This window comes from Aethalodelphis obliquidens, unplaced genomic scaffold, assembly GCF_003676395.1.
Source record: "Aethalodelphis obliquidens isolate GAN/ISIS:26980383/991018 unplaced genomic scaffold, ASM367639v1 scaffold22, whole genome shotgun sequence".
NCBI classification, from domain to species: Eukaryota; Metazoa; Chordata; class Mammalia; order Artiodactyla; family Delphinidae; genus Aethalodelphis; species Aethalodelphis obliquidens.
Window position 1 is genome coordinate 1034509 of NW_020837966.1, and position 27385 is coordinate 1061893.

General features: G+C 56.0%; 1 protein-coding gene across 3 annotated transcripts in view; it reads left to right on the top strand.

The window, feature by feature from the left end:
- Positions 1 to 416: 416 nt before the first annotated feature.
- The window catches only part of TEX264 (testis expressed 264, ER-phagy receptor), a 29344-nt gene continuing 2375 nt past the window's right edge, over positions 417 to 27385 (top strand). The window contains exons 1-5 of one of the 3 annotated variants that reach the window (XM_027120954.1): positions 418 to 535; positions 1532 to 1607; positions 3892 to 4183; positions 12557 to 12778; positions 25307 to 25475. In XM_027120954.1, the coding sequence (XP_026976755.1) occupies positions 3926 to 4183; positions 12557 to 12778; positions 25307 to 25475 (649 nt within the window). In that variant the 5' untranslated portion in view covers positions 418 to 535; positions 1532 to 1607; positions 3892 to 3925. Of the gene's footprint in view, positions 536 to 1052; positions 1279 to 1531; positions 1608 to 3891; positions 4184 to 12556; positions 12779 to 25306; positions 25476 to 27385 lie in introns of those variants that run through there. The other 2 variants (XM_027120955.1, XM_027120956.1) reach the window with 2 other exon arrangements.

Here is a 27385-nt window from a genome sequence, read left to right on the forward strand (position 1 = left end):
CCTGAGCCTCAGCTGTAAAACGGGAGCAAGTGGCCATGCCTTGCCCGGTTCCCAGGTCTGTCGCGAAGCCTCAGTGAGAGAAAGTAGCAGTAACTAGGGTGGTACAAATGCCAGGCTTTTACTGCCGTGCTGCACTTCCCAAGCCTCTTCAAACGATCCTCTCCGGTGCCGCCTTCCGGGACCCCACACTGCCTCTCTACTTCCCCTCATGCCTGGGGTGCTCTCGACAACCCAGAAGTTAAGAGGTTGTTCCTAAATCACCATCTGCAACCCAGTAGTTTGTGGGAGGCACGAAGGTACGGGGCGGGCTCGGCCCCTGACAGGCTCGGCCCCTAACAGGCTCACGTTTGTTGCCCTGGATACGGGGCGGGGCAGGCCTCTGCCCGTCGGGTCCCGCGCGCACGCGCCCACGGCCACGGCCACGTCCTGCCGCGAGAGGGGGCGGAGCGAGCGTGTGCGGCGGGCGCGCGCAGGCTCCGCCGCTGAGCCCCGAGCCGCGTGCGCTGATCGGCGTCCGCGGCGGGCGGCAGCTGAGGTGAGGGCCGGGCCGGGGAGGTGTTCACGCTGGGGCGGCTCCACGCGCGCCGAGCTCCTGGGACCTCCGTCCGCCCGGGCGCAACCTCAGGGCCTCCCGCGTCCCCACCGTCACCCCCCGCTGCCCAGCCGCTCTTTGCATCTCGTCTCGGCCACAGCTCGCCCCGGCCGGTCCAAGGTCCCGAACGCGACCTTGGACCAGCCTACTATCCCGGATCACCCTCTGCCTCGGTCACGGGTGCAGGGCACGCCCGGAGGCAAGGGAGCCAGGGAGGGCGAGGGGGTGGGGAGCACGAAGACTGAGGCTAGAACCGTACTTTAACTCCGCCCCCGTCTCCTGAGGCCGCGCCTCGAAGCGTTGGCTGCAAACTTTTAACTTCCTTTAAGTTGCAGAGGTGCCTGGGACCCCGTGAGGTCGTGGCTGAAAAGAAAAGGGCTGGGTAAATAGGCGAGGAGAGGGTGAGCAGGGGCTGGAAGCCGAGAGCGGAGGTAGTGTCCCGTCCTTCCCGCGCAGGCCCCTCAGACTCCACGTCTTCCCGCGCCCCCCGAGTGCCAAAGTTTTGCTTGCAGCGGGCGCTTTAAGGGCGAGGCCAGCCGCCGCGGCGCACGTGAGCAGCCTCGGGAAGCCAGCGCGGGGCAGCCCGCCCAGACGCTCCGCCTGGGCCTCTAACCTGAGGAGAAACCGAGGCCCGAGAGGGGTCACAACCTGCCCGGGGTCAGCGGCAGGGGTTGTGTCACGGCCAGGTGCGGTGGCTGGAGCCCTCCAGGAAGAGGGCTCTCCAAGAACAGGGATATGTGAGCAGGGGTCTAGTGAAGAGCTGACATTTTTGAGGCGGAATTTGGCTTCTGATTTCCCTAAGGGGTCTGAGGGCATGGTGGAGGGTGCAACCTTGTGGCGGGGAGAGAGTTCTTGTAGAGGCCCCTGTGGACTTTCCCTGAAAAGAGATCAGTCAGGGCAGGGTGCCCGGCTCAGTGGTTATTTTCTTTCTGCCCCCAGCCCTGGAGCACTTGGAGCGTTTGGTCCCTGCCGTGCTGGATGCCATGAGTTGCTAAAATTGAGCCTGGCTTTAGAGGTGAGCTTCCCCAGCCCTTCTCCTTCCCTTTATCTTGAGAAAAGGGGAAATTTCCATTGCCCTGCCTCCTTCCTGGGCTGACCAAAGCTCTGCGGCCCCCAGGTACCTTTCACCCCTCTTTTGGGCAGTTTAGGAGGTGAGAGAGAAATGTGGGAACTAAGCTCCTTTCAGGAGACAGGGAGTGTGCAGCTGAGAGGATGGGGGTAGGTCACAGTGAGGGCTGATCACTCCCAAGATGAGTGGGAGCCTTAGATGCTGAGAGCTTCCAGCTGAGAGCCTTGGGTTCAGAGATGTCCAACGTGGATTAAATGCTTGGGCTTTTCTGGAAGTCTTGTTCCCAGGGAGGAGAGAGAAAGTGGATGTGGGGGCCTAGAATCAGACTACCTGGATTCCCATTGCCTGCATTTTGTCCAGGTGGCTCTATTTAGTACCTTTGTGACCTTGGGCAAGGCTCTTAATCTCTAACCACTTGTTTTCTGATCCATATCCACTTGGTTTTGAGGATTAATGAAGTATCTGTGTTTCAACGTTTAGACAGTGCCTAGCATATAGTAAGTACTAAGTGGAAGATTCATCATCATTATCATCAAAGAAAACAGGAGTGAAACTAGCTGGGGGCCAGGAACAGGGGTCAATGAGAAGACCAGTGTGAGACACCTCAAGGTCATGATGCCAAAGGTTTAGAAGTTTACTTTGCTTTTTTTGTGAGACAAACACGGTGTGCACATTGACTCCAAAGACAGTTTTTCAGCAAAAAATTTTGATACCCAGAACCCACAGGGAACAAATTATTCCATACAGCTGTTTTCCATAGGGTCAACATGTTGATTTTCAGCTCCTAAAGCTTTTAAAATTTTAAGTACTTGGGGTGAGAATGTTCTTCCAATGGGTCAGATGCTTCCATTCCTCTTTAAATAGTCTTCTCTGTGGTGCGATTTTTTTCCCCCCCTGGGTGACGCAGGTCAAGCCCTCTGTGTAAGAGGGTTAGTTTTCTGGCCCCAAGTTTCATGGAGTTCCGGGCAGTCTGTCTTGAATGGCTCATACACCAACCTATGTGTTGTGTCGCTAGGCCTGCTCTTTGATAGCTTCTCTGCTTTTTATTTTTTTCTCCCCTGAAACAAGTATCTTTATTGCTTGTACCATGCAAATAGCAAATACGGGAAACAGGGAAAGGCCACTGAGGAAGAGGGAGAATTGTCAGATAAATGACATACACAAAAAGGAAAAAAGACACCCCTGCCCTGCCCCAGCATACCTACCCCAGGATGGCTTCCTGTAAACTACCTAGTACAGGAGGTCAGGTGGGGAGATCAGAACCACAAAAACTGAATTCCAAATATCTGGAGATGTTGGGGAGAAGGGAAGGAAGGGGGAGGGACAGGGCAGCAAGTGGACCCCAGGTGTGGCTCCCTGCCAGGCTAGCACCCCTCCACCATAGGATGAAATGCTCCAGCCGTGGGTAACTTTCACAGCTACCTGTTGTGTCTCCACTTCTAGCAGTCTTTTCCTCCTCCTCTTCCTTGCTGTTTCTAATCTATGGACTGGGAAAGTGAGATGAAGCTTGTTAGCACCGGTAGCTCCGCTCAAGTCTGGGAAGCATAGTGCTAGACTTTGTTCTGCCTGCTCAGGCTATTTTAACCTCGTCTCTCCTTTGGTTCTGGGTGGGTGAGCTTGTTGGAAAGCAGTATTTCACGGGCCAGATGTGCTTAGCAGAGGAGAGCTTCCTACAAGAATCCCTTCCTGTGGCACATTTTTCCCCCTGACGTTTTGTTCCTTATGGTTTCCCTGTTTTTAAATACGTGTTTGGGCCCTGTGCTTGCCTGTCCTCCCTCTGGCAGTGGCCCATGAGGCTTGGGGAGTCTGGGCAGGCAGTGTGGCTCAGTTGTGGTAAGAAATAAGGAAGAGGCAATGTGGGGAAAAGGCAGGCTGGCTGACGTCTGGCCCAGCAGGGGTGGCTGGTCAGGGCCAGGAGTATGTCCCTGGCTGACTCACTCCTGTGCCCCTCTATGACTCAGCTACCCCAGGTGTGACCAAGGCTGCCAGCTGACAGAGCTGCTCTGAGAGCCTCAACAGTTTTGATTAAGAAATAAAGAGGCTTGTAGCTTCAGTCATCCTTTGTAACTCCCTTCTAGGTCACTCTGTGTGTAAACACCTCTGGCTCCTGCCTCTCCCACATCAGAGTACCCAAGGCAGGGCTGAGGTTGGGCCAGAACTGGCTGGCGGGAAGGTGGGCACATTGGTCAGACAGGCTACCAGCCACCTCTTCCTTCTGTCTCCTTTGCAGCTGCCTTGGGGTGCGGCGTGGGGGGCACAGAGCCATGTCGGACCTGCTACTCCTGGGCCTGATTGGGGGCCTCACTCTGCTGCTGCTGCTGACGCTGCTGGCCTTTGCTGGGTACTCAGGGCTGCTGGCCGGGGTGGCAGTGAGTGCTGGCTCACCCCCCGTCCGCAACGTCACCATGGCCTACAAGTTCCACGTGGGGCCCTATGGTGAGACTGGGCGGCTTTTCACAGAGAGCTGCAGTGTCTCCCCCAAGCTCCGCTCCGTTGCCGTCTACTATGACAACCCCCGCATGGTAAGGAGCCTCCTGGGCCCTGGCTGGGGTTCTACCCCATGGACAGACATGGGGCAGGGCTACTTGGGCAAGGGGTGTTCTGGTTTCTGGGGAGGGGTGGGAAAATCGTTGAGCTGGCTATGCACACCACCTCCTCTCTGAGCTTGAAGCTCCTTCCAGATTTAATCTGGACTTCTCCAGATTTCTATATATGCTGGCTTTCTACTTGTCACGATATGCTGGCTTTCTACTTGTCACGATCTAATTTTCCTGGCTTGTCTCTGCCCATGGACTTCTGAGTGCAGGGGGCCACACCACTGTGAGTCCCTAGCCTCTGAGGGGGCGTTGGTCTGTTGCCTCCTCTTCTCTCCCTCCCTCAGCCCCATTTGAAGCCAGCACTCTAAGACCAGACCATTTCAGATGCTACCCTCTCTTTGAGGTCATGTTTCTTTGACTTCCCTCTTTCAGCTCTTGTGCTGAAAGAAGGTGGAATCTTCCAGCCATTATGGTGGCCCCTGGCCCAGGGATAAGGCATTTCTTTGGACATCAAGCTGCCTGGTTGGGAGAGTGCTTTGGGGGCAGGTGGAGCCAGGTGAGCTGTCCAGAATGTCCAAGATGCTGGGGTCAGAGACTAACCTGACATCAGTGACACCCTGTAGGCATATGGCTGTATTTACAGCCTGTGGTGAATCGGGACTCACCAATATGGCCTCCTGCCATGCCATGAGGTGGTGCTGCCCACAGCTGCATTGGGCTGGCAGCTCTGCCAAGGGTTCTTCAGCCTCCAGCTCTGAGCCTTGGCACACCAGGCGTTGAGAATCCCCAGCTCTGGTGTTCTTGCTTGGAGAGCTCAAGTGGGCAAGGCCTGTAGCCTCCATACCATGTGCTGAACAGGCCTCAATGGGGTACTCAGTCGAAACAAGGGTGTGCTGACTCCCTCTCTGTGCCAGGTTCTGCTTGACACCTGCACTCTGGAGATGAACAGACGTGGCCCTGCCCTCAGGAAGCTTTGTGTGGTTGGCAAGTCAGCCCTGTACAGATGCATCTCCAGCAAGACACTGTGTTCAGTGCTCACAGAACTTTGAGCGAGCTGTGGGTTTGCCTCAAGTCTGCCAGGGAGGCTCAGAGAGGAGGTCTTCTGTCATGAGTAGAATTTTGCTCTACTGGAAAGGGCCTCCTGGCTAAGGGAACTGCAAAGTGCAGGCCTGCAGATGTCGGCTGACAGAGGAAGTGTGGCAAGTGAACACGTGGTGGGCGGAGAAAGATGTAGAAGGGTTTGCTGGGCCAGGTGGTGGGAGGTACAGTAGGTTGGGAGGAAAGGTACAGCACAATTTGCCACCTTTGATTTAGGAAACTAAGTGGATGGCAGGTGGAGGAGGGAAGGAGACGAGGCAGGGGGCCATCGAGGAGATTGGGCTGGGTCTGGGTGAGAGGTGATATGGCCTGGTTGAGGGATGAGTAGACATTGAGGTTTTTAGGTCACATGGCTCGGAGATGGCACTAACTGACAGTCAAGAACACTGGGGCCCAAGTGGGATGGGGCAGGCATTGGGCTATGGGAAGCTCCTAGACCAGATGCCGGGCCCCCACCCTTGCAGAGGTCTCTTGTGTAAGTCCCTTTCCCTCCTCTACCCTCCCCTGGACCCTGCTCCTCCTTCCACATCTGACCCAGTTGGAACCCTCTGCAAGACCTCAGTGGGAGGGATGAGGGTCCTTGCAGCTGCCTCTTTCCTCACCGGCATGTCCTGTTCCAGAAGCAGTACATCGCCTCTTGAGTTGGAGGTGCTAATTCCAGAATGGGAAAGGGCCAAGGCAGCACGGTACCTTTGGGTCATTGCTGGAGGCTGGTTCAGGGAAAAGTGAGATAGAAGAATCCTGGCATGGGACACTCTCCCTATGGCCTCCTGACCCAGCCACCTCCAAGCAGCCCACTGTACAGCTCTCCTGGAGGTGTGGTGGACTGTCTGAGGTGGTGGGACTTGGGTTTCCAGGGTTGGCTGGGCACAGCCCGACTTTGATACCAGTCTGGGGGCCCATGGCCTGAGAGGACAGACTCAAGGTTAGCAGTTCTGCGTTTTGATTCTGTCTCACCACTGTCCTGCTGTGTGGTATTGGGCATACCACATACCCTCTCTGAGCCTCCATTTCCTCATCTGCAGAGTAATGTTAAAAATACTGCTTATAGGTAGGCTGGCAAGGGTTAAATTAAGTGACATAGGTGAGCCATTCACCCCAGTACCTTGCCCTCAAGAAGTTGTTGTAACAACAACAAAAAATGGGTGGAAAAAACACTCATGCTACTTAGGTGTGATGAGGGGTTGTTAGGCTGGGCACTCATAACCCAGGCTTAGACCCTAGGCCTGGCTGTGACCATCTGGTTGGCACAGAGAATGAATATATATGTCTAAAAGTGGCCCCTCTGATCCTGTCCATCCCAGTCCTCGGTCACTCTGGAAGAAACTTGTGTCCCTATTCAGAGCTGGGTCACACCCTGGCACCTGCGATGGCTCACCTGCCTGGCAGAGATCCTAAAAGGTTCAGGGAACCCTGGACCCCCAGGCTTCAGGTGCTCATGGCTATCACAGACTATCTGGTCCATAAGGAACTGAAGCCTCTGGGTCCACACTGCTGATATTATAGAGGAGGAGACTAAGGAGCAGTTAGCAGGAGTTGTGGTACTATCTGAGTTTACTCATGCTTTTTTATTTTCATTTAGCAAATATTTGAGCACCCTGTCTGTGCCACTCTGTCCTGGGCACTGCTGCACAGTGGGGACCAAGGGGCCCAGCCCTCAGGCCATCTCAGTGGGGGTGGGGGGTGTCAGGGAAGCCTGAAGGACAGGCCTCATCCAGTCCTGGAGAAGGCCAAGAAGCCAAGCTTTCTGCTCCCCAGCTGCCTCCTACAGCAGTGTCCAGCATGGGGCCCTGCATAATATGGTTCACAGAAAGAAGGGACAGGATGTAGGCTGAGCTGTGGAGTGTCCCATCCCCATTCCACCCTCCCCAGCACAGCACAACACAACAGGAGCCAGAACCTGCTTCTCTGAGTGTGGGAGGAAGTGAGGCTATTTCAGGTTCTGTGAGTGGGGCAGTGAGTGACCAGGTGAGAGGTGGTCATGTGCTCTGGGTGCCGCCCACCCCCGTGAGATATAGACTGACAGCTCCCCAGCCACACCCCTTCCAGGCCTTAGCTGGACAGAAGGAGGCTGGTTCCTGAGAAAGGCCTGGTGAGGCTCCCCTGGTCTGTCTCTGGGCTCAGGAAGTGACACAGAGAAGGGTACCAACAAGGCAAGATTGTGGCGATTGCAGTGGACCATTTCATATGAGATGCTGCTTGAGCATATATCCTGGAGATACATATGTATGTCTGTATGTCAGTTAGCCACCCAGCCCTATATTTTGGAGTTCTCATGGGATAAGCCTGTAAGATCTGGGCGAGTGGTTCTTGTGGTGCAGGAAGAGGGATTCCGTTCTTCATCCCTGAGGGCCTTGGTGGAGGTCGGGGGAAGGAAGGAAGGAGCATGTGGCAAGAAGTTGACAGACTCTGGCAGTGGCTCATAGGTGTCCCTCTCCTCTCCAGGATGCCACATTCATGGAGTGTGGCCATTTCCTCTTTTTTTTTTTTAAGTCAATGATTTTTTTTTTTTTATATTTGTTTGTTTGTTTGGCTACACCGGGTCTTAGTTGTGGCACACAGGCACCCAGTCTCAGCATTCAGGATCTAGTTCCCTGACCAGGGATTGAACCCTGGCCCCCTGCATTGGGAGTGCTGGGTCTTAACCACTGGACCACCAGGGAAGTCTCGTCATTTCCTCTTCTAAGTGCCAAGGGAAGGGGGTGATTCCAGAGTCAATCAAGGATCTGTCCCCACCTCTCCACCCGCCCCCTCAGCACACGCACAGACACACACACACAGATCCAGTTCTGTCCTGCCTTTGTATAGTTCTGCCCTCTCTCTCCTGCTTGGACAGTGACTTTTGCCTCCCCTCCTGGGCCTAGTTCCTCTGGGAGCCTTGGGTGTTGGGAAGGAGGTGGAGAGGACCCTGAGCATCTTATTTGATCCTAACCAGTTCTGGCCTGTTAACAGGCCCTAATGGCTGGGCTGCTGTTCCTGTGCCCATGGGCCTGTCCTGTCTGCCAGCCTGGCCCTCCTCCTCCTGCCCCACCCTCTGCTGCCACCGCCTCCGCTGCTGTGTTTGGGGCTTAAGTAACCTGCCTGCTTGCCTGCCCTTGTGGGGAGCTTGGCTGAGGCCAGTGGGGCATGGCAGCCTGTTCAGCTCACCTGGGGAAGGCCTAGGAGGGAGTGCTGCCTCCAGGCATGGAGGAGTTTGGGGAGGGGACTGGTGACGGTTGGGTACTGCCTTTAGTGAACTAGACCACACTGAAGTTTCTTTTTCCCCCTAGTCCACTGAGAATCGGTTTACGGTCACCACGTCTGCAGGGGCTTAGGCCAGTAAGAGTTTTCTGACGTAGGCCTGTGCCGTACTTCCCCTTCAGTATATGTGGGGATGGTGCCCCCTGCTCTCCCTGGAGGCACTGAGGTCACATGGAGCCTGGGAAGGGGTGGGGTGAGGGAGTAAGATTTCCCAGGATTGAGCCCTCAACAAGGGCAATGGGAATGTGAGCTGAGCTGATGCTTCCTGGAGGCCCAGGCCATCGCCTACCCCAGGTACCCTGTGATGATTTTCTGCTAGATGGAATCTAGGTTTCTGCTCACAGCAGGTTAACTGTGGGCCCCTGTGGAAAGGTGGGCTGGGTAGTCTGGCCAGGGAGGAGTCAAGGTATCCCTCTGGGTCTGGGATTGGCAGACAGTGCAGCTGTCCCAGTCAGATTATGCAGGTTATGGACCTGGGGTGGCCCATTTCTAGTGAACCCGAAGGCTGGGTTTGGTCTGGGCTAGCTGACACCATTTTTTTCTTCCTGGATCCTGGAATTTATTGATCTTGTCCAGTTTCCAGATTCAGTGAGGTCTTGGCCAGGCAGAGACCCTCTCTTCGCTATGGCCTCACACAGCAGGGTCAGCAAGGTACTGCAAGGCCTCTCCAGAAGGGGCAGTAGGGCCAGCTTGTACCCGGAAGCTGTAGGTTCCAAGCAGACTGTGCTCTTCTTAGAATGCTAGGACTCAAGAGGCCTCACAGCCTGAAGGAGATAACTCTGGTATCTCTTTCCTAGCACTTTTGCTCTGAGGGCAGATTCTGGATGGGCCTGCCTTACTGAAATTGGTGGTGGGTCTGGCCACTGCCCTGTCTCCCTGGTATGGTTCCTTGCTGGTGCTAGTTCTGGTCCAGCTCTTGTTCTAGTCATAGGTACCCAGAGAAATGACTGATACAGGGAAGAAAGGGAGAAGACAGAACTGGAAGGCCCAGCCTGCCCTTCGAAGATCAGGCCCAAATAAAGACATTGTATTGAACCAAGGTGGGTGGGGTTTCTAGCCATCAAGACACTCCTGCTTTCTGGGCCCTTGACCATCTCAGTGGGCCATTCCCCTGGAGGTAGGCCTGGGCTCTCCTGGGAGCCCAGGAAAGCCTTCCCCTGCTCTGAGACCAGCCTTGCCACTCCCCAGCCTGTCTTAGGCCCTGCCCCATCTCCTCCTTGCTGGTGCCTGGTTCAGATGTCTCCCAGCTCCCGCTTGGTATGGGGCTGCTTAGCAGGTGGTGGGCTTGCTGGGTAACCTCCGAGTCTGCCCCTTAGCCACTTGGACAGGGGAAGGGGCAGGAAGTGTTCTCACTTCTGGAACTGAAAAGTTGCTCAGGCAGGAAGGGAGTCCCTGTGCCGAAGATCTCAGGAGCCCTGTCTCCTTATTAGCTGCTTCCCTCCCCCATGACAAGAGTTCCTCCTTTTTCAAGGGAGAGGGAGAGGAGGTTTGCTCATGATGCAGAGCCTGTGCGAGCAGGTTTATGCATGCATGCCTGTACTATCGCTGAAGAACTTCTGTGCACAGGATCCTGGACCTTTCTGCCTAGAGCCCCGGAGTGGTGGGGAGGAGAGGCCACCAGTTACAGTGCAGCAGAAGACCTGCTCCCTCTGGTGGGCATTTTGGGATCAGAGAGGAGGAGCTGCTTAGTGAGGAGCAACAGAGGCTTTCAGGAGGAAGGTTGAGCTGAGTCTTGAAGGATGGTTGAGTTTCCCAGGCAGAAAGAACTCTGCAGTAGGGTTACGAGGACATTTCAGGCAGAGGAAGTAGCCTACGCAAAGGGAGGAAGCATGGGAGGATGTGGCATGTTTGGGGAGCTGCAAATAGTTCTGTGTGGGGGTGTGGTGGGAGAGGAGGCTGGTAAGGCTGGCTGGCCAGAGCCCGGATTTGTCTCTCCCTCTGCCACTCACATGATTAGTGGGCACCTGCCCACCTGGGTCTTGGCCCCTACTCAGGCCTAGGGATGCAGAAAAGGAGTGCTAGGTCAGTGTGTGGACAAATCCAGGCAGTGTGTTGTGTGGGCCACCCTGAGACAGCCTTGCATGCTGGCCTCGAAAGTTTCATCATAGAGGTGAATTGGGATCCATTGAGAGGTTCTAAGCAGGATGATCACAGGTGTTCTGGTGCCTTTGGGGGACTGAGAAGGATGTGGAGCTGGAAGGTCCGTGAGGGCTGCTGAGGTGATCAAGACCCTGGGACCCAAACCCAGGCAGGCCAGGTGTTGGAGAGGAGATTACCAATTGACCTTCCATCCATTTCTCTGTTTAACCTGTATTGGATGTTTCTTTTGTATAGCATAGGTCGCTAGGGTTAGTTAGGAACATGAAGATGGGCTTTGCCGCAGACACTGTCCTTTGGTCTGTCAGCAGGCGGCCTGCCAGAGCCACTTGCCTTTCTGGCCATCCTCAAGTCTTGGGTGTGAATGGGGCAGTGGCACCATCTAGAGACAAGAGGTGGTACTGCAGTGCTCTCCAGCGCCTCTGGGTGGGGTGGGAGGAGCGTGAGGTTGAGAGAACTGACTGAGCTGCAAGGTTGACTTGATCTGGGTAAGAGTTTACAGCACAGTATTGGAGTCTGTGGGGGTTGCCATTGAGCCACCCTGAGAGGCTCTCCAAGAGGGTGTTTGGACCTGAAGGATGGGCAGGGAGGAGCTACATGTTCAGAGTTTTGGGTAGATGGGCATCCTGGGCCAATGGTTACGTGTTTGGCCAGTGTCATAGCTACTAATAACTGACAACAAGTATGGAGCACTTGCTGAACCATGCTCAGTCCTCCTGTGAAGTATCTCACAATTCTGTAAGTTGGTATCGAGGAACTGGGGCTTCAGGAAACCAAGGGACTCATCCAGAGCACAGGACTCAAGATTCACACCCAGGCCTGCCTCTCTTCAGAGTTGTGGTCCTGACCACTGCACCGTATTGCCTGCCACGAGAGCCCTGAGTTACGCTTAATGACATAGGATTCAAGGGGACCAGGGCTGCAGAGAGTGGGAGGTGACCCCCAGGGACTACGCAGAGGTGGGAGTCAGTGCCCAAGTTTCAGGCAAAGTGAGACTCTGCATTGGCCAGGGTAGGAAGGCAGAGCAGGCCTGAGACACCCCTGGGGGATTGTTGACAGGACTTGGAAGGGGCCAATGGGAGGGCAGAGACAGGTAAGAATGACTTCACGGTACTGGGAAAGGAGGCTGAGGAGAAGAGCAAGTGGAGGTAGAAGGAGTTTAAATTTAGGGGTCAGTGGCCCCTGAGTAGGGCCTTCAGATTGAGGAAAACCTGGGATAGAGAGCAAAAGGTCTGTGGTAAGTCTTTTGGATTTAGGAAGAGATACCCCTGGGGGCTGGTACAGATTCAGGTGTCAGGAGGTGAGACAAACTGGGACCCCTGATACCAGAAGGAAAAGCAAGTGCTGGCCCTTTCAGGCCTGGAGTTAGGCCTAGGAAGTGTTGGAGACTCACGTAGGAGCCCTTACCTGGGTGGGGTTTGTGGGAGCCAGGGGAGGGAGGGGAGCAGAGTGAAGTGAAGTGTAGGTACTAGGGGTCCAGGGAGACTTAGGGGGAACCAGCAGTCTCAGCTAAGAAGGGGCTTGGGAAGTGGGGCAGGGTTTAGGATAGGGTGTGGGTTGGAGAGGAGATATTGAGGCCCTGGTGATGATGGCTGGCCCTGCCTAAGAGCCTGGGGAAGAGGATCTCACACAGTTTGATCAGCAACCCAGAGTTCAGTTCTGCTTCCTGACCAGCCCTTCTGTGGCCCCTCCACAGCTGGCAGGAGCCTGCCCTGTGCAATGGAGGGATGGAGAGTCCTGCAGCGGGATGCCACAGGCCGGGTTTCAGCAGGAAATTGTCATCTCCATTATGGTGTCTGGGGCTGCGTGGCTTGTTGGAGCTAGTGGTTCTGCCAGGCCCAAGCTGGCACAGAAGCCAGGAAGCAGGAGGTCTGTGGGCCTCCTTCCTTTGCCCAGCCCTGACACCCTGCTCTGCTTCCCCAGGTGCCCTCTGAGAAGTGCCGCTGTGCGGTGGGCAGCATTCTGAGTGAAGGTGAGGAGTCACCCTCCCGTGAGCTCATCCGACTCTATCAGAAATTTGGCTTCAAGGTGTTCTCTTTCCCGGCACCTAGCCATGTGGTGATGGCCACCTTCCCCTACACCACACCCCTGTCCATCTGGCTGGCTACCCGCCGTGTCCATCCTGCCCTGGACGCCTACATCAAGGTGAGACACAAGTCTGGTGTGTGTGTCAGGGGGCAGCCAGTCCTTTGAGTGGGTGCTGGGGAGGCCTGCCTAGCCTGGGAGGAAGAGGCTGTTTGGGGAGGGCAGCACCTCGTGGAGCAGGTGCCTGTGGAGCTAGGAAGATGGGCAGAGGCTGCTGGCATTTCTTCCATACACCCGAGACCTCTTGGGCCCCAAGCATCTCCCAGGAGTACGGGTAGTTTGTTCAGAAACCCAGTCTTGTCATTTAAGCTCTGACTTGGAACAAAGACATCCTTAGTGCTCAGCCCCCACTCCAGACCCACCCTGTCCCTATCCTGCTGGGCCTGCAGAGCAAGGGCCCTGAGACAAACTTCCCCTGTTGTAAATTACTCCTCCTCTAAAACATTTTGTAAACTTGGGTGCTAGGGAAATGATCCCAATTTGGGCTTGGAAGTGATCGTTTATTCATCTGTTCAACTTGTATTTATTGAGTGTCTGTGCTAGGTGCTATGCTGGATGTGGTGTGACATACTGGTGCATGAAATAGGCATTTACAGTGAGGTGTGGAGATAGGTAATAACGTCAAACAAAAACGGGATACATGCTAGGAAAGTACAGGGTGAGAAAAGGCGGGGAACCAAGTGCACAGAGTGGTCAGGGACAGCCTCTCGGAGGAGGTAACTTCTCAGGCAAAATCCTAGAAGAGCCCTTGGAGGGGTGGTAAGAATGTTCTAGGCAGAGCTAGGGTGAGGAGCGTGGGTTTGATCTAAAGGCAGTGGGAAGTCACTGCAGAGTTCCAGCCAGGATCCGAGCTGCGCCTTTGCAAGATGGGCTCTGCTGTCGTTGGGAAGGGTAGGGCTGGACCATGGCTCATGGGGGCCGGGTGGAGGTGCTTTGAAGCTGTTATGAATCCTGCCGTGCATGGCGGCATCTTGGGCTGGGGCAGTAGCTGTAGAGATGCAGACAAGGGTGGAGACTGACAATTTGTTTTGGAGGTAGAACTGATGGATTTGTGGATGTGTTGGATGATGGGCAGGGGAAGGAGTGGGAGGAGTCACAAGTTGCAGTCCCCTCTGGGCAGGGCAGGTGGGTGAGCATGTAGTGGTGCTTTCTACTGAGGTATGCAGGGCGGAGGGAGGAACTGGTTTGGGGGGCCAGCTCTGTGGGCTGTGTCAGGGAATCTGCCTGAGGGACCTCTTAGATGGGGTGTGGAGTCCACAGTGATGTGTGTAGTCTGGAGTTCAGAGAGGATTGGGCTGGTGAATATGTTTGGTGACGTGAGCCTATTGACAGTATTTGCCCTGGAGGGTGGCTGAGGCAGCAAAGTGTACAGAGGGCATGGCCAGTGTGGCTGGGATCAGGGAACAGGAGAAAAAAGTTAGCAAGAATGTGAACTTGACGGTTTTGGAAGAACCTGGTGGCTTGTTCTCCAGAGCAGCTTGGGAAAAGGGACAGGGCCTTGGTGATGGAAATGGGAGTTCAGACACAACCTGGTTAAGTGTCTGGTATCAGGGCTTGGGAATGAATAAATGGGGCCCTGGGTCACCAGCTGTGGCCTTCGTGGGCAGAGACAGGAAGAAGAAACAGGAGGGCTGCTGTGGTAGGGAAGGGGCATGGGGAGGATGGAGGAGGATTTCCTTTGTGAGCTGGAGGTTGGCAGCCAGAAGGGTGCTGGGCGTGGGGTCGGGCCGGAGGCTGAGGGGCAGGGTGAGGCAGGAGGTGGGGGAGCTGACTGGTGTTGAGGGCAGGAAGAGAGACATCAGTGCCTAAGGCCTGCTCAGCATTTCACCCAAGGAAGGGCTGGTGTGTGGTGTCTCTGGTCTTGTCTGTGTCATCCTCAGCTTCAAGGGCCAGTCTGGAGGAGCACCCCTGGGAAGAGACTTTCTGGGTTCCAGACCTCAGAACAGGACATGTGGTGTGGTGGCGAGCAACTCAGCCACCACAGCCTTTTCTTGGCTTCAGGGGTTTATTTTTAGACACCTTTGTCCAAATTTCCTGGCCCCTGACAGCTTCACAAGTTGCCTGGTTTTGACGTCACCTCTTTGATGAAAGCCCTTCCTCCTACCTCCTCCTCCCGTGGGAGCCTGTCAGCTGTGCTCTGGGCTTGATTTTCTTGGGGTTGGGGCTGCAGCAGGGGTCGTACCATCCTCTCTCCTGCCTGTGATGAGGAAGCCTGACAGGTGCGGGGCAATGCAAGGGGCTTCTCAGGGATGTCTGCGAGGTGTGCTGTGTGGGCCTGACCACCAGCTGGGAGAGTGAGACAGATGCCGGGCTGCCCTCAGTGGAGGCACGGCCCAGGTGCTCTGCTGGTTTTGGGGGTGAGGAACAAACCCAGGTGAAAGACGAGGAAGGGGCCGGTTCTCTTTGTTGGTCTCAGCCTGCAGTGGACAGGGGGTGGCCCTGTGCCTCTCTTGGCCTAGGTGACAGAGAGAAGAGAATGTAAGGCTCGCTCTTACACCTGCCCTCTTCCCCACTGCCCTGAGACCAGAGAAAAGAGGCTGCTAATGAGACTCTGAGTGCTTCTGACTGTCCCAACCCTGACAGCTGGCTGCCTTTAACCATGTGTGCGTGCGTGTATGTACATGTTACGTACATGTGCGCATGTCTTTTTTCTCCACCCCACTGGCTTCTCTCTGGATCTGAGGCTGGGTCTGCTGTGGAGTTGCTTCAGATGCAGTGACAGCAGCCCGTCGGCTTTCTATTTCAGGAGTGGTGAGGGCGGCAGTAGCCAAGAGGAGGGGAGGGAGGGCTTGGCAGGCTCACCTGCTTCCCCAGAGGCTGGGGCGAGGGGTGGAGGTGAATGATCTCAGAGCTTTGGATGAGGGAGGTGGAGAGCAGCTGCTGTTCCGGCAGTGGCAGATGTCTGAGCCTGGGACAGGATTGGTCTCATGGGACAGCAAGGTCCTGGGGGTTCTCTGTGAGGAACCCAAAGACAAGCATTTGTCAGGGCTCTTGTGGGGATTCTGGAAGGATGGCTGGATCCCAGCTTTGTGGTCTGTGTGGCAGCCCCTGGCTCTCTGGCCGGGCTTCCCCAGCTTGGCAGCCTGGCAAGCTCTAGGGGCTGGAAGTCTGCCTTTCTCCACGTAAACCACTGGGGGCCCCAGGCCAGGCACTCTGGGACAGCATGTGTGTGAGGGGTCCCTGGGTTCTGTGTGACTATTTGTCTATGTGGAAGATGCCCCAGCTTTGTCAGGCCGCTCCACCAGGGTCCAAGGAGTTAGCCTCCAGGGCAAGAGGAGACCACTCCCTGATCCCCAGGAAGGGGGTTCTTCTGGCAGCTGAAGGAGGGAACTGAGCTTCCTTGAAATTGCAATGCCACAGAGGAGGTGGGGACCAGATATCAACCCAGAACAATAGGCAAAGGCCTCAAAATTCACCACAAGGTGAGACCAGTCTTAATGAGCGTCCAGGGAAGGCTTGGGGCACATGGAGCAGACCAGAGATGAGTGCGAGGCCTGGGGTCCCACGTATGGGATTGTGTGTGAGTTCCCTGAGCTCGGTACTTGGCTCATATCTGCAGTTGGTGAGGAGATCACTAAGAGTGTTAGACTGGCCAGCCAAGACCCCCGTGCCTGACTTCCTTTCAACAGGATCTATGATCTTTTCCATAAACCCCCTTCCCCAGGGTCTCTGCTTTCCCCAGGTTTTCAAGGGAGGTCTCCTTGTGATGTTTGGGCATCTCCTGAGTTTAGGGAGGGCATTGTCTGTGTGGAGGCTGGTTGGCTGGGTAAATGCAGGCAGGCCCTGGAGGTCAGATAGTGGCTCTTTCTCCATAGAATTGGAGATGTGTGGTAGGCAGAGCAGGTATAGTGAGCCAGTGGGGGAACCTTGGTGGTAGAGTTCTGGGATAGCTGGGTTGATGGGGCTGTTCTACCAGGGACAGCTGTGAGCAGGGACCCCAGACCTTAGTTCTCAGACTGCTCTGGGGGCCAGAGCCTAGGGGCTGTGCTAAGGTACCCCTGTGGCTGGCAGCCAGTGATAGGGGGCTGCACTCAGACCTTTACTTGCCTCAGCTGGAGTAACTCTGCCTCTGGGTTTTACACATCAGATGACCTCCTGAGCTTTTGTTTGGAGGAGGATGTTTGAGACTTAACTGGTTTGAAAACCTCTGTCCTAAGAGGGGGACACCATTGGGCAGATGCCTCTTCCACCCCTGGCCAACTGCATGTCTGTTCTAGATCCTGAGGACGCCGTGGCAGTTGCAGTGTGAGTGGAGCTGGGAGGTGCCAGGGCTCATCCCTTGTGCAGGCAGGGGCAGGAGGGGTTCCCAGAAGAGGCACTTTCTGGGGGAGCTGGAAGCTGGACCTGGAGGAAGCCCTGGGGAGTGTCACGGTGGAGATTTCCCTGGAGTGGATGTGACTGAATTCCTGAGTGGTGGGTGATAGGCTGGCAGTGTCAAGGGACAGCCAGCTGGAAACTAAGGAGCGGGGGACTCAGCTGCCTCAGCAGGGTGGCTACAGAAGTGGGTCATCCTGTTGAGCGTGAGCAGGGAGGAAGCTCCCAGCAGCGTGGTCAGAGTCTGGGTCCTGCCCAGTGGCTCACAATCTCCTGTGTTTGTTTTCCCTCAGACTGTCTGGGTGACTTTGAGGGAGTCAGTGATAGGGGTGGTTTGAGTCCACACTGAGGCCAAAACACCAGTAGGGAGCAGGATGGTCCTGGCAGTGGGAATCCAGGTAAGGAAGCCCCCATAGAATATGAAATTTGGGGTCGTCTCTTTCCCTGCCCATCACCTTTGCTGAGCTAATTTGGGAGAGTTCCCGAGCTTTATTTTTAATAAGGAAGGCCTTCCTGGTATCTCAGCTCAGTCACTTACTCTGCACTTATTTACTGGGTCCTCTTTTGTGTGGCATTGTTTGGGGCATGGAGGAATGAGCTAGGAGGCAGGCATAGGGTCCTAATCAAAGCCAGCATCCCCATTGTTTTACCAGTAACGACAGTGAGACCTAGGGAGGGGAGGTTACCCAAGGTCAGGAGTTGAAGCAGTGGCCAAGTCCAGACTGGATCCCCTGGGCAGAGAATCACTGATGGCTACATGCCTTTTGCCACTCTGCTCTGTCCATGATTGGGGCTGGGGCCAAGAGGCTGAGGACTGTCATGAGCTTGGGATGCACTGGGAGTGGTACCCAGAGTGGGCCTGGGATAATAGCAGCACTGTGGCCTAACACCCACTTGACCCTCTGTCTCCAGCCCTGGTGGGCAGAGTCATAGGCTGAGGCTGTCGATTTGGGAGCCTGCTGGGGGAGCCAGAAGCAAAAGGCAGGAAGAGCCTGGCTGCCCATTTGCCCAGCAGGGACTCATTAAGGGTTACCTTGGCAGCTGTTCTGGGCACAGGAAGCAGCTGCTGCAGGTGCCTTATTGGTCCTCATGTCCTTACCCTCAGTGAGGTGGAGATGGCTCCAGGGCTAGCTTACCTGCCAGGGCTGCGACCTGCTAATTGGCCTGCCCCAGTTCAGGGAGGAGGGTGTGCTCAGTAGCACCAGGACCTGGGGCTGAATGATAAGCCCCCAGAACTCTTTCCTCCCACCATCTCTCCCAGCCACAGGGCTTAGCCTAGGGGGAGTGGGGTGGGGAGGGGAGAGATGGATTCACTGGGAAAGGCAAAGCAACCTTTGGGGTTGGGGAAATTTGGGCTGAGCCTTGAAGGATGGGTAGTGTTCTCCAGGTAGGAAGGCAGGTCAGGCAGAGGCATTGACGTGGACATGGCCTGTGTATCCATTGTGGATGGAGTACAGGGGAGGAGCAAGAATTTGGGCCCAAGAGATGAGGCTGGGTCCTGCAGGTTTTAGAGAGCCACTAATGGTATGTGATCAGATGAGTGACAGCATCCAGGCTGGCTTTGGAACAGGACTTGAGCACTGGGGGATGGAGAGGAAGAGCCAGAGGCCACAGTCCAACTCTGAAAGAGAGTAACAGAAGTTAGCAGAGAGTAGCAGTGACTCTCCATTCCCAGATTTCCCTGGGCCAGGAGGAGACCCCCCCCATCCCAATTCCACAAACACACACCAAGGCTTGGCTTCCCTGACTCCCCTTAGGAGGTTGCCCCTGGATGTTGAGGTGTGGGGACCCACACAGGAGGCTAAGGCTCTCCCCTCTGCCGGCCTGGGGCCCTGAAACTTGTTCCTCAGCCTCTCAGGCTTCACCCCTCCCCACTCCCCTATCCCAGTAATGAAAGCACAAAGCCAGCCTTTGCTGGGGCGGGCGTGGGAGCCACCACTCTCGAAATACCAGCTCAGATATTGTAGCTTGGCAGCCCTGCAGGACCCTGGGGGCTGAGGCTTGTCTGGATGGTGCTGTGGGCTTGGGCCATCACCAATCCAGAGAGAGCCTTTTTCCCCAGGCAGATGGGCCTTACCAAGGAAGGATTCTTTTGCTCTTTTCCAGAGAGCTTGGGATTTCAGGAACAAGGAAGGAGGAGAGATTCCAAGGAGGGAGATCCCTCCAGAGCAGAAAAACTCTGCCTTTTAGTGGAGCCCTCAGATCGGGAGAGGCTGTCTGTCTGCTTATGCAGACAGGAAACCTAAGGCTCCAGAGGGAAGGTCTTTCCTGAGCAGCAAGTAGAGGTACCAGTCAGAGATGAGAAATTCAGGGCCTTCTCCTCCTCCCTTACCTTCTGTCTTTCTCCCCACCTCTCCGTCCCCACTTGCCCAGCTGTCCTTCCCTCTGGCACTTCCTGATTCCTCTGGCTCCCAGGTGCTTGACTTCATGGCTCCATCTGCACCAAGCAGCCTTCCTGCTGCTGGATAATCAATCAGCAACATTTTCGTTGGCTTATAAGCCGAACTGGGCTCAAGGTCCTTGACTGCACAGATGCTGCAGACTAAGCGGCAGGATCTCGGAGAGGGATGGGCTATGGAGCCTGCCATGGCAGCAGCGTCGTCTGGGAGGCTGTGGCTCCCCTTCATTTGGAAGGGAGAGTGTTAGGATCCCAGGTCTGAGCCCCTGAGCTCCCCGTGTAGGTACTCACCCCCACACTCCCCAGCCCTCTGCTCTTGCTCCACAAGGGCTCAGAAGGCCAGAGCAGGGCTGAGCTGGGATTGAGTATTGGCTATCTGGACCCTGGGGAAAGGCTGGGCATGGCTGCAGATCAGGACCTGCCTGGCCCACCCAGGTATTAGGATGCTTAAGGGCCTGTGCCCCCTGTGCCTGCTTAGAGGGAACTACTCTTGCCTGCTTCTGCCCCAGCCCACGCTGGTCTCCACTGCTGCTGAGGCCCCCCTCTTGGGCTGCCCAGGAAGCCATGGCCTGGGTGAGAAGGAATATGAGCAGAGGTGTAAATTGCATGGCAAGCTGCCGGCTCTGAGGTGAAAATGAAAAGTCTTCAGGCAGCAGCGGCAGCAGGCACAGCAGGCTGGGGTGCCAGGCACAGCGCCCTGCTCTCCCTCACACCTTCCCCCTTCTGCAGTCTTCCCCAGACTCCCACCCAAGCCTTGCTTCTCTGCCATCCCCTCCCCTACCATTTGGGGTGGGGGTGGGCTCCCAGTTCGGCCCTGGGCTAGACCTGACCCCAAGAGGGCCTTCATCTCTTTCTTCCATTATATCTTCTAACTGGCTGATTAGTGCACAGAAAAATGGGCTGTGCTTTTGCTAATTTTGTGAGCTTAATATTTTTGGTAGCTTCTCCATTGATTCTTTTTGGGTTTTTCAAGTGCACAATCGTCTTTAAGTAATGGGGGTTTTGTTCATATTTTCCAATTCCTCACTTATTTTAAGATCATCTATTCCAATCTCTTTATTTTACAGTTGGGGAGATTGAGACCCAGGGAGGGGTCAATAGCTAGGCCAAGGCTCTGGGCTCCTGCCCGGAGCTCTTTCTGCCACTTCCTTCACCCTATGTCCCGTCCCTGGCAACCCCATCTCATTCCTTTTCTCCTTTGCCTCTCATTTGCAGAGCTTTGGGCTGTCCTGCTCCAAGGGAGAAGGGTACTCACCATCCCTTCTGCAGGCTCTCCCTTGCTAGCACTGCAGCATCCCCAGAGCTGTCTCCTGCTGTCACTTCCTGCCCCACAGACAGGCTTAGGTTTTGGTCCAGAGGCTGTTGAAAGGCCCCTTGGGTATAAGAGGGAGCATGGGAGAGGGAAGTTGACGGAAGTTCCTGGGCAGAGTAATAACAATGTGCCACATTCCAGCAGCAGCCCCCGCTGCGCCTCCCCCATCACTTTGCACATTCGATGCAGACCAGCTGCCTAAGGGGCCTCCAGGGTCTGAGCCCCCACTTGGCAGGGACTGCTATGTGCAGGCGGGTGCACGTCAGTGTCTGTGAAATTAAAAATGAGCATGCCTCACTTCACCCAGTGAAGAGATGCCATCACCTTGGGTGGGATGCAACAGCTGTTTGCTGGCTGTGTGGCTGCCCAGCTCTCCAGCCTGGCGTGGAGGGACAGGTAGGACTGGTCCACTCAGAGTGAACAGGAAGACCCAGGGCCCCTCACTTCAGTGAGACAGGAAGTAGAGGGCTGTGATGGGGTGGAGATTGATAGAGCAGACCTCATCCCTTTCTGGGCCTAGAGCTCATCTAGGAGATGCATGACCCAGACCTTGGCCTGCACCCATTGCCTTGTCCTTTTGAGGATTTGAGGCCGCATAGCTCTGAGCAAACCCAGGCTCTGGGCAGCCTGGGAATGGGATCCACCCTGTCTCCCCTGCTGGGCCTGACCTCTTCTGCACGCCACACTCTCCCCACCCCTAGCCCAGGCCAGGGCACAGGTTGATGGTTTGAGAGCAGAACACCAAATGAGAGTAGTTCAAGTCCTCTCTCTTTCTTCCCTCCTCCCCTCTCCTAATTCAGTAAGAACTACCAGGGGTGGCACTGTGGGTCCTGTGGGGAAACCTTGGCTCGGCATATGCCAATCTGGTGCCTTTGCAGGAGCCCTGAGCTGCACCCCACCCAGGACATGAGCTCAGCCTGAGGTGAGGAGGGAGCGTGTGGTGTGTTCCCAAGGTAGACAGGTCAGTGGCACCATGGCAGCCTTTTGTGTGCTGCTCCTTCCCTTGTCTGCCGGCACCCCTGTGGGCGGTGTGAGCACCTGGTGTTGGTGCAGGAGTGGTGGGGGGAGTGCTGGTGGCTGAGGTCTCCTGGAAATCCCTGCCTTATGGGTGGTGTACCAAGTCCACCTATTGTTTCTGTTTGTGGAAGCCCCAGGGGGGAGGGAATCCTTGGAGGTGTGTCTGAGGGACTGGAACTCTGGAATCCAGTTTCTAGCAGTTCCTAGTGGCACCTTGGCATGATTAGCTGACTTCTTCCTATTAGGCGGGGAGGATTATAGACATCTGCGTCTCTCCCACCTTGGAGCAGGGCTTTGTGATCCCCTTGAGTCTGCATGTGCGAATGAGTTGCCCTGGTTTGTGGCCTCATCAGGTAGCCCGTAGCTTCAGTGGCCAGAGCAGGTTCCCCTGTCCTGGTGATGCTTCCTCAAGCGTCTGGCTGTCTGGTCTGTGGGAGGGGTTGTGCCCAGGGCTGGGAAGACTCCAGGCCCATCCAGTCAGTCCCCTTTCCCCAGCAGTACCGGCCCAGTGTGGCATTGGCCTGGTGTCCTTGGCAGTCAGTTCTCCAAGGGCTCCCTGAGGCTAGCTGAGGGAGAAGCAGCTGGCCTTGCCTTACTTCGATGATTTTCCAATATTTACCAGGTCATCAACACGCTGCCCGGGCCACAGCTCCTGCTGTGCAGAGAGGACCTGAGAGCTGGCCCACGGCTATCCTCTCTTCCCTCAGAGACTGCACCTGGCTGGGAGGGAAAGGGCTTGTTCTCTCTGCCTGATCACTTAGGGACAGGGCATATGGCTAGTCCTGCCCCCACCCTCCATCCCCAGCCCCCCACTGAACTCATTCTTGGTCAGTGGGCAGAGCGTGGAGAGGGATCTCAAGGAGAGGCTACAGGGACACTTATAAGCCCCTCCCCCTATCTATGGACCTGGTTTGGAAGTTTCTGCCTTTGCCTTCTTCCTGCCCCTTCTCTGCCCCTGAGTCTGAATTTTGACAGGATCCAGCATGTGTTAAAATGATTTGGGCTGAGCCGTCAATGAGATTTTAATTAGCTCCATGCCTCTCTCCAGTAGGGAGGGCCAGGGTCCCCCAGGTGGCTTGGGTAGGACTGGGCTGGGCTCGGGTATTAGGCTGCCCCTCCAGGGGCCTGGGGACAGGCTTGGGCAGCTGGCATTCTCTGTGTGGGATGCTGTGAGGAGGGAGGGCTGGGCAGGGAAGGAAGGGCTGGGTAGCCCCAGGCCACAGTTTTCTCTCCCTCCTCTGTCTCCCCTGTTCCTCTGTTCTCCCGGATGGCTTTGAGATGAAGGCGACAGCAAGAATGGAGGATGCAGTTTCCATGGCAACGGGGCTGTCCACAGCCAGGCAACTTCAGAACCGGGCTCTCCGGAGGAGGCAGATGCACAGAGCGGCCACAGAGAGCTGCCTCCCGCCTGCCAATGAGGGGGCTGGCAGAGCAGTTGGCAAGGGTGGCTGCTTGGTGCTACCCACCCTGATGCCTGGCCTCCAGGAGAGGGTGGAAAGGGCACTGCTCCCTCTTATCATCCCTGTTACTTCCAAAAGGAAAGCTAGGCAGGTGGCTTGAGTGTTGGTGAGGGTTGTCCCTGGAATTTCTGGGTGCACACAGGCTCTGATTCCTAGAAGCATCCCCAAAAGCCGACTGTCTTCAGCCCTTGAGAGATGGGCCTCCGGGTAGCTGATCACCTCTCAGCAGCTTCCTTTTGGACCCTTTGAATGCCCAGAGTATGGAATGCTGGTGAAGGCCATGCCCTGATTGGGTTCGGGAGCCCTTTCCCTCTAGCTATCAGGGAATGACCTGGACCTTCTTCAGGGAGCCTCCCTGACCCTGGCCTCGTGACCAGTTCACTGAGTGGGGTTCAGGTTTGGCAGATGCTCGCCCCCAGGTGCTGGCAGTAGCAGAGCCCCAGAGCCTGGTAGCTACTCATTCCTGATGTTGTCTTCTTGTTCACCCTCCTCCTGAAGACCAGGGCTGGGGTGGGTGTGTGGGCAGGTGGAAAAGCAGAGGCAGCCATTGATGTGTTTGGAGATGGGAAGAGCTGGGGGCATGGCCTCATTAGATGGCCAAAAGAGCCACCCATGTTAGCAAAGAAGGTCAGACTCAAACTATTAAAAATAATGACTTTCCTTCACTGCCCCTGGAGGTGTCAGGGCTAGGGTGTCCCACTCTGTTCAAGCTCACAGAGTCTTAGGACGAAAGGCCTTGCCTGGGTCACCCATGGAGTCAGAGGCTGAGCTGCAGCTAGACCTTGGGCCAGGACATTCACCCCCATGTGGCCTCCAGCCGGCTGCTGAGGGCCCTGGCTGGATAAAGTAAACCTTCCTTCCCTCTCTCTCCCGGGGGCTCATTTTTCTCTCTCTTCACTTGCTTCAACTGGAGGGGGGTTCCTCAACCCTAAGCGTGGCCAGGCAGGCAGACAAGTGGAGTCCTGGAGTGGCTTCTCCCCACCGGGCAGTAAGTCTCTCATTACCGCTAAGTGGAAGGCTCATTTCAGAGCTCATGGTGAGAGCCAGACGGGTGCTATAAATAGCCGTGTTGTGAAGGTTGGCGGGTGAGCAGTGACAGGGCAGGGTCCTTGCAATCATCTTAGTGGATAATTGTGCTCCATTGCGGGAAGAGGGCAGGCTCAGGAGCAAGATGCACTTGACCCCTGTTCTGGTTTGTCTGCCTGTCTCAGGGCAGCTCTGGCATGTGTCTGTGCCCCTTTCACATACACTGGGGGCTACGGAGCACTGGGCTCTGTGTTCACGCAGAAGGGAGTGGAGTGCCTGTCTACACGTGGGGCCCTATAAGCTGGCACTTCAGCCCACTGGGGAGTTGGGCAGTGTCCAGTATTAGACCTACTTGTCTTGTCTGTTCCTCTAGCCTAGAGTCTGCCACCTCCCCCTTGGCTGAAACTCAGGACCCAGGTCTGAGAAGGGGTGGGAACCAACCACATCTGACAGTCTCGGAGGTTGGAATAGACCTGAACCAGCAGGGGAGTGGGAGTAAGAGAGAGGTTTAGCTGGCCTGGAGCTCCTATTCAGGGTTAGTCAGTAACATGTCTGCAAGGGCAGGGGCTAGGGGCCTGAGAGTCAGGGGCACTGCCTCTCCTGATATTGGTGGGTCAGTCAGCATTGTCCAGGGCAGAGAGGAGGTCAGGGCCATGGGATCCTGAGATGGCAAGTCTGGCAGGTCAGACCTTGGCTTGGCTTGGGTGCCTGGGGTCAAAGACTGTGGGGTCCCTGTCCTAGGGTATTCTGGGGTGCTAAGCTTCATGGCTCTGTGAGACCGGTGCTTTCTGGAACAGCGTTTTGGTCCCAGGATTAGCAGTGCCAGGCTCCTGGGTTCTTTTAGCACCTGTCCTAGGACTCCCAGGTCCTCAGACCACTGCCCCCTGGAGTATGAGGTCCTGCCCTTAGGATGCTGTGTGGGTGCCTTCGGGAGATTGGGGCAGGAAGCGGAGCCAGCCCCCTGGGAGGGAATAAATAATGGACAGTTCCTGGGGCCACTCAGGGACATGTGGGTCAGAGGCCCTGTAGGGCTCATTCCGCCTTTCGCGCTCTCCCACAAGGAGCGGAAGTTGTGTGCCCACCCACGGCTGGAGATCTACCAGCAAGACCAGATCTATTTCATGTGCCCACTGGCACGGCAGGGAGACTTCTATGTGCCTGAGGTGAAGGAGACAGAGCGGAAATTCCGGGGCCCTGCAGAGGCCATTGATGCCCACGTGGATGGCACAGGTACGGGGCAGGGGTGTTGCGGGGGGAAGAGGGTGGGGCCTCCTCCTTGGCTGGGTCGCACTGTGGGTGTCCAGGCGAAGCTTCACAGAGGTGGAAGAAGGGACCCGTCTACCCACGTGCAGAGTTACTTGTTCTTAGACACGCAGATCCATGTAGGTGTGGCTTCACACGTTACCCTTGGCAATGCAGATACAAAGACCCTGCCTGGATTCCCTTCAGATGCAGCAGGAGTACCCTTGGAAACACAGATCACAGACAGCTGGATGCTCATGGGAGGGGGCTGAGGCTGCTCAGGAAAGGCATCACTTGGGTGGGCTCGTCAGGAAGTGAGATTGGCTCTGGATATGGAAGGTAAGGAGAGGAACAAGGTGTCCCCCAATATGGGGCCCCACCCAGAGCCAGCTGCTTTCTTCCTTCCGAAGAGGAACAGGGGGACTTCCCTGGTGGCCCAGTGGTTAAGAATCCACCTGCCAATACAGGGGACACGGGTTCGAGCCCTGGTCCGGGAAGATCCCACATGCCGCGGAACAACTAAGCCCGTGCGCCACAACTACTGAGCCTGCGCTCTAGAGCCCACGAGCCACAACTACTGAAGGCCATGTGCCTAGAGCCCATGCTCCACAACAAGAGAAGCCACTGCAATGAGAAACCTGTGCACCACAACGAAGAGCAGCCCCTGCTCTCCACAACTAGAGAAAGCCCACGTGCAGCAGCTAAGACCCGATGCAGCCAAGAATAAATAAATCAATGAAACAGTCAAAGAGGAACCAGAGAGCATGCAGAGGGGAGCCAGGAGATCAGCACCCTGCCCCTTCCATCAGAGCCAGCCTTCCTACCCCAGGTCCAGGCCAGTAGGTTGCTTGCCTGCTCTCAGCCCACCCCCTTTCGTGACCTCTTGTAACCCTGAGCTGTCCCCAGGTGCGAGGGGACCTGCTGGTAACATCCCAAGTGGTCTTAGAGGGTCTAAGGCTTGGCCATGCTGGTGGAGCCTCATGTGACTCTGGAGGTCCATGACCTGTGGCAGTGGTACAGGGCTGGGAGGAGAGTGACTGTCCCTCTTCACCTCCTGCTTTAGGAGACTCTCTCTGTCCATCCAATCTTCAACAGCCAAGGTCACCCTGAGAGACATGTGTTGGCGGGGGCAGGGGGTGGGTACTGGGAGGCAGCCTTCACTCCCTAGGGGCCATGTCCAACACAGTTAACTTCATCTGCCACTTAATTACTTCCATGGGGCACTGCTTCCACCGGCCTGGTAGTGCCTGACAGACACTCTTCAGTGCCCCTACTGTGGGCACAGGACATACTACAAGGTCAGCAGGCCAAGGCAGTCCCCAGGGCAGGAGGGGAGCACCTTGACCTTCTTTCAACCTCCCTCAGCTACCTGCACCCCTTTTCTTTTCCCCCCCACCCAGCTCCTCTTTCAAACACCGCCTGCCAGGGTGTCGAAGGACTGCTTGGCACCCACTACAGCTGGCTGCAACCTAGCTCCCACGCCCCCGGCTCCTTGGCCTGTCCTACCCACCAGCCTGCCCACCCATTCCCTGGAGTGGGGACAAGGGGTCTGCTCTCCTCTGATAGGGTCTGCCCTGGCACCTGGGGCGGACTCTGGGTGTCTGCTTGCCAGGTACATGCCACTTGCGCAGCAGTGTGTGGTGGATGCCTGTCTGCCCAAGGCTTGGCCTGTCCCTGTCTGCCTCCCTGCTGTGGCCCCCGCTTGGGCTGGGAGGTGAAAGGGGGGTGATTAGCTGCCTTGCACCTGTTATTACATTGATGTATTATTTAGCTCCAGAGAGGCAATGAATATTTGATCTTCTTGCACTGGCTGTGGGCAGTGGAGGAGAGAGGGACTGGGGTGAGGTGGCAGCTTCATTCTCTGCTTCAGCAGCCTTTGGGATTTAGGTGCTACCCTG